At 38.9% G+C, this 11,202-nt stretch overlaps 1 protein-coding gene across 1 annotated transcript; it reads right to left on the reverse strand.

The window, feature by feature from the left end:
- Positions 1–602: 602 nt before the first annotated feature.
- On the reverse strand, positions 603–10,496 carry meox2b (mesenchyme homeobox 2b). Its single transcript, XM_017692668.1, has 3 exons — positions 9,598–10,496; positions 4,750–4,922; positions 603–1,650 (listed from the first exon to the last, which is right to left on the reverse strand). Exons 1-3 carry the CDS (start codon positions 10,100–10,102, stop codon positions 1,429–1,431), a joined length of 900 nt encoding a protein of 299 aa, XP_017548157.1. The 5' UTR covers positions 10,103–10,496; the 3' UTR covers positions 603–1,428.
- Between the last annotated feature and the right edge of the window lie 706 nt (positions 10,497–11,202).

The raw sequence follows: 11,202 nt of genomic DNA on the forward strand, positions 1-11,202 counted from the left end.
CTTTGTTTAGACATAGCTATGATCACTGCAGCTGGGTGCTTGGCAGGGTTTGAGAGGTCATAAATATATTTCCCCCATTCACTTCTTACAGCCACGAATTGTTTCCTCCAGGGAATGGCTTTGTGTCTTGCTTTGATCACACTATATCATATACAAACATCTAAATCGGACAGCTAATCAAAAACGTCTTGCGCAGAGGAAAAAGCATAGCTGGCTTTGACCACAACTGAAAACAAATCCACTTAGCCTGGGTTTCGCCTGTGTGTCGGGGGGAACGGCGCAGCCACAAATCAAAAAAGTCCAGAACTTCTGGAGGTATCGAATCGCCAGCTGCTCACATACGACCGAGGACGTTTTTGAAAAGTCAGGCTACTTGCCAAAATGCCACTCCAAAAATTAGGATGCACACTCACACAGTAGTCCTAGAAATGCCAAACCATAATATTAGTTTTTCAACATGGCTTTCCATCACATTTCCAACATATTATCCTCTTTGGAGTTGATAATATTTTCAAGAAAGAGAACTCTACAAGTAAGGAAATGCACTTTTTTTTCTTTCGATGGTAAATGTGTTAGTGTCACTGGTACGAGACACGAAACAGTTAGAGCTGCAAAACCTGTTTATTCAAAAGGTAAACATATAAGATCGTAAAGAAAAAATGAACTACACATCTAAAGGGACAGATCAGAAATGTTCTCATATTATGCATATTTGCCACAATTCATTTCCCAAACAGCCATTATGTAGCAGGCAGGCATTAAGCAATGCAATGTAGAACTTTCAGCTCATTGTGGAAATGTTTCTTTCTGATATGCTTTTTAAATGGGGTATTTAGTCAAATTAGAATATTTCACTAAATAGCCAAACCAAACCACATATTTAGCTCAATGTAAAGAGCACAACCTACATTTTTTATGTAGATTTTATAATTATATTTAATGAGCAGGGGGATTTGCCATCACCTTGATTTGGATAGACATTTGGATAGACATACCTCAATGTTGTTAATGTTCAACGGCAACAATGTAATTCTGAGTACATACAGTAGCAATTAATTAGGGCAATAATTAAAACAGTGCAAAATTTCTTCCCAAGGCACTTTTATGGAATGTTCACAACATTCTTTCATTTTATTTACAATATTTTTTACAAAAAATCCAAATTCTGAGCTATGGCTCACAAGTGAAAACATGTCACAGTCTTTTGTCTTCATCCAGTTTCCCAGTCTTGTCACTCTATTTTAGTTAAATCTCTGTGCTGAGATGTTGCAGAGATCGAGCTCTGTTTGGTGCTCTTTCACCATCTGTTTAACAGAACAAATCTTAACGGCTGGCCCTGGACTAGTTTTTAAAGGCCCTGGCGTACTAAGGACGGTGATTCCTGAGGAAAACTAGGGTTCAGTTCTTGCTATTGAAGTTTCCAGAAGGTCATAAGTGAGCGTGCTCAGAGCTCTGGTCACTGTCGTGACTGTCGTCCTCGTTGCCTGGGGAGCCAACGGAGTGGTGCAGTCCCACCATGCCTGCAAACTCTGAAGGCAAGAGAGTTCCTTTCTTCACATTCACCAGTTCTTTCTCTCGTGCTGCGGCTCCCTGCTGCCCTCCTTTCACTCGTTTCCACTTCATCCTTCTGTTCTGGAACCACACTTTCACCTGCAAAAAAAGGAAATTCATTCCAATCAGTCAACTCAAGTTTCAGTAGAGCTGTATACTGTACAGTATTTAACAGTAATACGGCTATGACATGGCATGTGGGTGTCTACATAGTTGGTAAAGTTGTTAATGATATAGAGTAACCAACTGTACACAATGTTTACTGGATTAATTGAGTCTCCTAGCAACGTATGCTTGGTAGAACTGCATTAGGGAAACCCAATGCCACTCTATGGCTGCATGTGAGAGGAGGCGTGTGTGAAGACACTTTCGAGAAGGAGTTGTTTTGGCACGTATGCCCCCAACCACTCCTAAACCACTATTGCCTCCATGTAAGAGGACTCTGAATAATATCAATGCTTGTGTATGTAGGTTTCTGTGTGCAGATTTATGGGCTTTCTGTAATAGAGCTCTGCCAGTGCAGCACTCAGTCGTCCTCACACTTGTTCACTTTACTCGGCCCTCACGTAAAAGCACGCACAACACCTCATCTCACACACTCTGCTGGCAGCAGAGCAGGCCTCAGCAGCTCGTTGCTTAAGCTTAAGCTTCAGGCCACACTTTCAGAGGAGTCTCCATGACCCTCTTAACACTTCTGGGTGTTTTTCTCCTAGAGCACTGCACAAGCAGTGGTCCTCTATCCTGACTGGCGCTGCAGGGGGCTAGCATCAGGTGGCTAGGCTATTTCTACCTGGCCAATAATGTGCTGATGCATGGCTCCTGGCAGCCCGCTGGCCCCAGGCCCTGCCTCCTTTCCCTGACTCGACAGCTCACTCTGTATTTGTGTCTCCCGGTAATGATTAAGCTGCTGCCTAAAACGGTCCGAGCGGGTCCAGACGCCAAGCTGGTGACCACCCCCACCGATGTGTCTCTCTGCCCAGGGCAGATAGGGGTCTATTTTAGGGAAAGATGGTTATTTTAGCCTGAAGACTGCAGGTATTTTAGGGTGAATAAATGATAGGATGAGGATAAAGGTTGTATTAACCCCTCACACTGCAGGCTTATTCAGTTATTGATTTTCAGAATTATAAATAAATTCAACTGAATTCAGTTCAAGTTGTTATGTTACACATTATGGGTGCAGTGTTATGAAATGCATTTGGACAATTGTAAGATGTAAGGTGTAACAATAAAAGGTGTAAGGTGTAACTATGAAAACAAAATATTCTGTAAATTGTATACATTATTTGGTAAGTACTATTAAATTAATTTATAACTTACATAATTATTTTATTAAATATTATTACAGAATAGTACATTGTATTATGTGGATACTATATCAATACAAATTTAGAAACACTCATAATACATTATTATGTATTCATAAGGCATTAGAAATGTGGCTACAAATGTTTATAGAACGCAGTAGACATTGTAGCCATCTTTGTAATGAATTATAAATTGTTAACATGCATTACAAGTATTGTTCATAACTCGTTCTTTTGTCAGAAACAAAGAACCTCACAGTTTGCATAGTGCATTATGACCTACTTAATCATGAGCACAACCTGAGGCAGTCTCCAATGGAATATCAGCATATGGTCATTTTTATTATGTTCTAACATGTCTTTGCAAGCTTCAAGTAATGTGACTGCCTTTGTATACTTGTCTTTATGGGTAGAGAATTTTATTGATACACAGATGGCTGTTTAGTCATGTTATGTTTGTGAGTTATGAATGTGTTATAGATATATAAATACATATATATATATATATATATATATATATATATATATATATATATATATATATATATAAAAATAACATTTATTTTTAAAAAGTGTTACCATTATTTAAATGTTTTTTTAGTTTTTCCTCTTTAAATCCTTAGGCACCTAGATAGGTGTTATAAATTATAATAATAATAATAATAATTATTATTATTATTATTATTATTATTATTATAAATAGTAGTAGTAATCGCAGCAGCAGCAGTAGAAAAGTTATGAGAGTGAGGAGTAGAAGTGTGGACCCGCATGTAGGCTTTAGCATTTAGGCCTTTAAAGGGTTAAATCATAAACACTTGAATAGCCAAACAAACATTGTTCACTGAAAACAACAGCACAACAACAGCGAGTTAATATTCTGTGAAAGTACTTGCACAGGAACTGATAATCATTCGTCACATTTCATGTAAAACCGGACAAATGAACACAATAACCAGTGCAGTCCGGACATTACCACTACTGAGGTCCAGCACCAACCCACACACGCAGATTTATTGGACCTGAGAAGGGAATCTTTGGAAGCGAGTATGTGGAGGAGTATGGAGGGAAAAGGGGGCTGAACAGGAAGACTTGAATCCTAGGTGAGTTGCCTGGCTTGTTGGGCTTCTCTTTAGGCCAATGCACTTATCTGTTTTTTCCTACAGGGTCGTACAGCCTCACTCAGGGGTGTGTGAGATCCATAGGCTGGTTTGGCAAAATATGTTCCAATAAGCAGCTTTGTGATTTATTCTAGGATATAAAGGAAGCATTTTAGTGGAAATGTGGAGTTGAAAGTGTTTGAAAAGCTCAGAAGAAGACCAATGAGCTTGGCTCAGATGATGGCACTTTGAAAGCGTTTGACATTTTGGTCTAATTTGAAGGCATCAGAATTATAGAGTGTGAAATATGGCATATGTGGGTAAGATGTGAAAAGGTTTGTATTAGTCAAATGAGCAAGTGAGGAAGAGAAAAAAGGAGAAAGGGCTGACATGTTTGGCTCGTCTGGAATGACACAAAAAGCAAGAGGAACAGAAACGGCGAGGCTTTGACGTGCGCCACAAAAATGATGCTCATACCAGAGAGCGCTCCACTAGGCTGGAATTTATCCTCTTCAGAGCATTAGCGCTTCTATCCATTGACCAAATGTCAAACGAAAGACTTTTTTGACTCACAAGGCTTTTAATGTGACTGGTTTTTGATATAATGCTCAGTTTGGCCTAAACAGAATGTAGCCGATCAAAATTCAGTATGATATTCAAAGATATTTTAACTAGGATTTCAATGTATTTTTTACATTTTACTGCCTTTGCCAACGTTTTCTCGTATGAAGAAAGCACCATTTCTATGTGTCTTAGGAACCTCTAGCAGAAAATAGGCCCAGTGTGTAGCATACTTGTCTCTCTGTGAGGTCAAGGTTGACAGCGATTTCATAACGTCTCAGCCGTGTCAGATAGTTGTGGTGGGCAAACTCGGACTCCAGTTCCCGGATCTGCTCCTTGGTGAATGCTGTGCGCTCCTTCCTGGGCTTACTGTTCACGTCTGACTTATAGCTCCCGTCTTGGGAATCTAAAATGAAAAACAGCACATTTTCCAGCTGTAGGAAAAAATAGAATATGGACAAAAAAATGTGCTCAAAAGCAAAAAAAAAAAAAAAAATGGATTGTATGATTCACTACAGGAGCCCTAGCAAATGAAAATGAAACAAGAGCTAAACAATTAGGGGTGCCAGTCACCTTTTATTATGCCGATATTGGTCATACGTGTGTGTGCAGCAGGCTGAGAGGGGCTGGGAGTGGAGCATGTGGAAGCGCTCTCAAATCTGGCCTAAATCAACACAGCTCTCCTGCTCTCACTCTGTTCCACAAGCTGCACGCTCCTCTTCACTGAATGTAAGCTATTATTCCTAGAAATATTTCAGAGTCATTTACAAATGGTAACAGTATTGCAGGCTGTTTGTGAATGAAGATAGCACACTATTCAGTCATAAACGATAACTGTGGAAACGAATACAGATTTGGAGGTTTTCCACTGTTCACCGCCTGCTCATTAATAAAAGATAGACACTTCAGCTTATTATAATACATTCAATTACAAATGTTTACTTTTTTGTAATTTTACTATATTTTACCACATTTACTTTAGGTATATGTCTGATAATTATATGTGATCACGAATAATACCAAAAACAAATGCTTTATGTGAGTGTAACATTACACTCATTGCAAACATTATTGTATTGTAGTAACAGTAGTTATTGTAACATTCCTACATTGCAAAAAGTTCAATGGAAATTGATTTGATTTGAAGTATTTTTGAGGTTTGAAGTGACTGAAAATATTGCTTTTGTTCATCTAAACTACAATTTTGTTCAAGTTATATAAGCATATTTAAGGGTATACATAAATGTTAATGCACTGATTCAATGATTTTTGATTGTTTACATAACTGTGCAAATGGCAGAAGCCACCTTTCAGTAATTTGAATTTCCAGTGAAAACAGCCATAGATACATGACATTGTGGACCACGAGAACTCAAAAGTGGTACAAGACAAATGGTAGACAAGCCTTTATCTCTGAGAGATGGGTGGAAAGCTCCATTCTTGTTTCAGACCTGAAAAAACCCACAGGTGTTTCTTTGTGTCCTTCCACTGTGAGAACGCCAGACCTCAACATCATTGCATGTGTTTGGAATTTCTTGGATCACAAGAAACAGACAGTACAACCAACTTCTAATCCTGAACTTTAGAGGTGTGGGGAAATATTCCTGGAGATTTCTTTGAAAACTTGAAATCAAGTCTTCCAAAGCGAAAGAAAACTGTAATGAAGGCAAAGTGTAGACACTCTAAATAGTTAAAAGATTTCTATTATATTCACATATGTACATTTATATATGTACATATGTTAAATATATATCCTCAGCCTCTTTTTTTCCTGATGAATGAATAACCCAATACATAATGATGTCTTGACTAGAAATTGTATAAATTAAGGGTGGTCTCTGACTTTTGCACAGTACTCTATGTCAAATGTGCAAAAACATTAATGCCTAAAATGCCTTCATTTAAGCAGTAAAAACATGTTCATTCTATCCTCTTTTTTTAGATGATCTTAGAATAGAATAGTGGTGACAAATAGCTGTAAATGTCTCTTTAAACAAAGCTTGGCCATTTAGCTCTAGTAAATTAAGATGGTTGGAATTTTCTTTCGATTGCTTTGATGTGGTCACAACAGAAATATGGTTTCCAAAGTGATTTCTGCCCATGAAAGTAGAGACAGCCATTTCAGTTCTGTAATGGTGCTCATATCCCTTTCATGAAAACACTTTAAAGACTTAGTTTGGGTCGAACCTCATAGGGACATTTTGAATATAACAGCTCAAGGCGACAAAATGTTGAATCATAATTTATGGCCTGTTCTTTCAGACATGGCTTTTATTTCCAGCTGCCAGCCTCCAAATCTTTAAATAATAGATGTGCTGAAAAATTGGGAAATGCCAGCCAGTGGCTTTTCTGTTGGCTGATTATGAGGCTACAGACTAGCAGACTCCGCTATAATTTTTTAAAAAGTGAGCAAACAGTAAAGACATGTTCCAGATATTGAGTTATAATGGGGTATAATTGCAAATTTTCACATTTGAGCTGTTTTGAAGCCTGCCTAGAAACACATAACTGCTCTGAAGCACAGTGCCATTGCAGTACACAAGATGAATTTCATATTTTACATTTAACATCATTCTTCCAGTTTGACTGTAATCTCTTTGGCGTATCACTGAAACATTGCCGTATTGCTTCATGAGACGTATGACCTACTGCTGAATGAAAACCATGTTGCCTTTGATAACTGCCAACAGAGTTAAGGAGGAAATTGGATTTGGGATAAAAAGTAGTGCCAACTGGAACCTTTTGGAAATCCGTTGCAGTATTCTAGTGATCCATCAACTGCTATTGTGTGCCAAGTGATGCATTTGACACATTTGGAGAAGATGAAGATGTGTGTTTGTACTTGCAGCAGCATAACTTCATTAAACAGAATTTTGATGGACGATAATTCTTCTGATGCATCAAAGAATATGTATGTATATATGATGGTCCTCAATCCAAAATGCATTTAACGTCACATTTTTTTTCTTTTTTTGTCAAGATATAAATTTTTTGAGTGGGCCTTAAACAGGCAGGTATCAATTCTGTGTTATGATTAATTTACTTTTTCCCTTTTTTTGACAAAGTGCATTATTTGCCAGCATTATTTATTTATTTTTCTTACAACTGGATATGCAGCATTTTGGGATTGAACCTTTTATATGTGTATAGTCCAGGAAAAGAAATGTAGCGGTAACTTTACAGGGGAGGGCAAAAACAGTATTTACTTTCAATATAATTCAATGTAAAAAGAGTTTATTCCATTTCTATTGGTCCAATCATCAAGAAGTAATGATAAAGGGCAGCCTTTATGCTCAAATTATATAGAAAATGAAAATCAAAAAAATAAAAATGGAGGATTTTTTTTTGGACAGCAAGGATCTAATATTTTTATTGATTGCTACCTATCATGTTATTAGTAGCCATGGTCTTTACCTCTGATGATTGCACTAGAGCACTAGCAGAGCCCTTGTTTGAGATGCTATAGTTTTTCAGTACTCCAGTCTCATTCAAGGGATTTGGCGTGATTCCCTAGTACAAGCAAATGAATGCAATGAATAATGTTCCAACACATCCACCAGAAGCAAATTACTGAACATAATGTCAAATTAAAAGATTATCATTTGCCTTCAACTCCAAAAGAGTATCCACTGTGTAAAGTGTAACCTACATAAAAATCATGCTATTACTGCACATATTAGCTATTCAAGATGATTCAAATTTTTAATCTTTCATACATTTTGAGGTTCTCAGCTACTTCACAGCTCCCTTCAACAACTAAATGCAGTGCACATGTTGGGGGGTATCAAAAACACAGGTGTGACCAGAGCAAGCATTTAAAAAGCAGTTTCACCTGTAGGCCATTAAAGCCCTGAAGGGAAATGCCACAGTGAGTTATACCTCTGAGACTGATGAGAGAGCAGCCCAGCACAGCTCTGCAGCACCAGACCCAGCCATTAAAACTCCACTGCACTCGCCAACACAGGCGGGATCTTTTGTTTCACTTAAAGGAATCACCCCAATTTGCACTCAGGTTACAATAAGTAAGAGGCAGACCTTGTTAAAAACATAAGAATTTCTATTCATGTCCAGTTTAAGAATCACACCATAGTTTAAGTTATTTGCAAAGCTTGGCCTCCCAGATATTAAGGTGCTTAGTACTTTAGAGCTACGTTGCACTAAAGTGTAAGGATATGAAAAGGCTACATTTCAAAGCTGGTAATAGTGGCTACATTGTGCGCCACTTAATTGCTTTTTTATGTTGTTGACCAAGAAAAAAAAGACAGTATAAAATGGATAGAAATAATAAATAAATAGATATATTATAGTTCAGTCATATTGACTTGCAATAGATTATTATGAATCCAGTATTTTTAATATTATTATAATCTAAGCTGTATGATCTATGCTATATTTTTATATACAAATAAACCTATGAAATAATAAATATAAATAATTACTCTCATTAAATGCTTACACTTTGTCATACATTTAATGTATGTCTGACAGCAAAATGGCTCATGTTTTTTTCTGATTTGGTTTATTATTGGGTTAGTGAGTTAAAATAGAAGACTCCCAAATAGAATTTGTTGCAATGGTATATTTCTGGTTATTGTAGAGGTTAGATGGGTGATCTGAAGACGGCGTTCTAGCACAGCAGTTGTAATAAAAATAAGCAAGCAAACAAACACACACAAAACAACAGTAATCATCACTGGATAAGATGGACTTTTTCTGTCATTCAGTTGTGGAGTAAATAAAAGTGAATGAAGCTTTACAGCTTTACAGAGTATTACAGAAACTACAATATTATTTGTTTTCAATATGATACATATGAATTTGATGATAAATAATATGTTCTGGATATTGAATTCTGAGGTTGTGAGCTATTTGAGTTTTGAAAGATTTGTCAGTATATATACAGAAAAGTGAAGTGAACAAGTGTGAATTAAATTTGGAATTTTAATTTCTGTGCCAAATTACTTTTTATACTTCTTATTCTTTGTTATACTTCTTATTCTTGAAATGATCTTGGCACCATGATATAGTTTAATGAAGGTAAAAGTAATGATTACTACACAGATGTGTAGGTATGTGCTTACCTGAACTGTCACTTTTCCCTTTACTATTTCTTCTGTCAGCTTCTACCGTTGACATAGTTTGCCGTCCAAAGTCCCCAGACACACACGCTGCCCCAGCGGGGTCGCTATTACCAAGCGCTGGGTTTGATGTGCACAGACCCTGACTGCCCGTACCTGCAGATCCACACAGCTCTGGGGCTGTGCTGTCAGGGTGATGTGGGGGGCAGACACTGTGGCGGCCACCACTGGGTGAGGGCATCTGCTGAATGTGCCAGCCTGAGGGCTGATGATGTGGGTGATGCTGGGGAAGCTGCTGAGCGGGATGGCCACGGGGGCCATGAGGGCCACCAAAGCCTCCCTCCTCTCCCGGGTAACTGCAGGGCGGAGAGGGTCCGGGCAGGTCTGGGTAGGAGACGTGATCAGAGCGGCCGTGCAGGGCTAGGGCAGAGGGCTGGGCGAAGGCCGGGTGGAGAGTTTGAGCCGGGGCGTGAGGGTTCCGCAGACAGCCAAAAAGAGAGTGATCCATTTCAGTTCAGTTCCAGCAAATCCACACCGTATTACTCCACACCAACGGCTCCCAGACGAAAAGGAGAAAAATGGTAGTGGAAGTGTAAAAAAGTGAAAAAACCCTCTAAATGGTGTTAAAAAGACACCAAAGAGTACAGAAAAAAACCTTAAAGAGAACAAAAAATACCTCAACACTACTTCACGTCCCCTCTCACCTCACACCGGCTGCTCTTGCGGTCCCGGACTCGGCAGAAGGAAGAGGGAGCGAGCAGTGATGAAAGGCAAGGCCTCGCGTAATCCTGAGCATGCGGCCCTGTTGCCAGGCCAAGCGAGGGTAAACACACACAGCCTGCTGGAGGCCGCTCAAGTGACAGGCAGCAGAGAGAAGGAGAGAGAGAGAGAGAAAGAGAGAGAGAGATTGAGTGAGTGAGTGAGTGAGTGAGTGGGGAATGAGTACTTCCAGAGAAGTGGAAAAGGAGAGAGAAAGAAAGAGAGAGAAAGAGGGGGTGGAGGAGAGGAGGGGTGGATGTTATATATAGGGCGTAACGTGAGAGGGAGGCTGGGTCACTGGCTCCTCGCTACTGACCACATGCTTACCATCTTCCTCCAGAAAAGCAAGGGACAATAAATCTGAGGCTGGCCAAGCAGGTCTGGCCTCAAGGAAAAAAAGTAGGCAATTTATTTTGGACCTCAGCTATCTGACCCCCCTGGCACATTTTCTAAGAAGCAAGTTGTGTCAGCATTGAGAGGTTTGGTTGGACGTGCAGTGGGGAATGGGGGGCTGCAAGTCTGATTGGTTCATGGGTATATTTGGGGGTCTGAATGTTTTCAAAATCCCCCCAAAAAAGAGATTTTTGCCTACTGTCATTAACTTTATCATCTTCATCACTGTTGTCAATGTCATTGTGGTCATCTTCTTCAGTTCGAGGAAATGTTCTCTGAAAAAACAAGTGTACTTAATTTTTCTCAGCCAAGAAGTAATGGAAGTCTGTAATACCTCTGGGTTGATTGACTATGATTAGAAAGAAAACTAATTTTTTTTGCCAACTTTTCCTTTAATGTGTTCAAAGCACACGTTTCCATTACTTTTATTGTAAAGGTAATCTTCAGACTACACAT

The sequence above is a fragment of the Pygocentrus nattereri genome, chromosome 27 (assembly GCF_015220715.1).
Source record: "Pygocentrus nattereri isolate fPygNat1 chromosome 27, fPygNat1.pri, whole genome shotgun sequence".
NCBI lineage: Eukaryota > Metazoa > Chordata > Actinopteri > Characiformes > Serrasalmidae > Pygocentrus > Pygocentrus nattereri.

Excerpts from the sequence above, each read along its gene's own strand:
- meox2b (XM_017692668.1), bottom strand. The coding sequence starts at position 10,102 with ATGGATCACTCTCTTTTTGGCTGTCTGCGGAACCCTCACGCCCCGGCT. Across the intron at positions 4,923-9,597 it reads AGGGAAAAGTGACAGTTCAG|ATTCCCAAGACGGGAGCTAT; the intron begins GTAAGCACATAC and ends TTTTCATTTTAG. Across the intron at positions 1,651-4,749 it reads TTGACCTCACAGAGAGACAA|GTGAAAGTGTGGTTCCAGAA; the intron begins GTATGCTACACA and ends CTTTTTTTGCAG.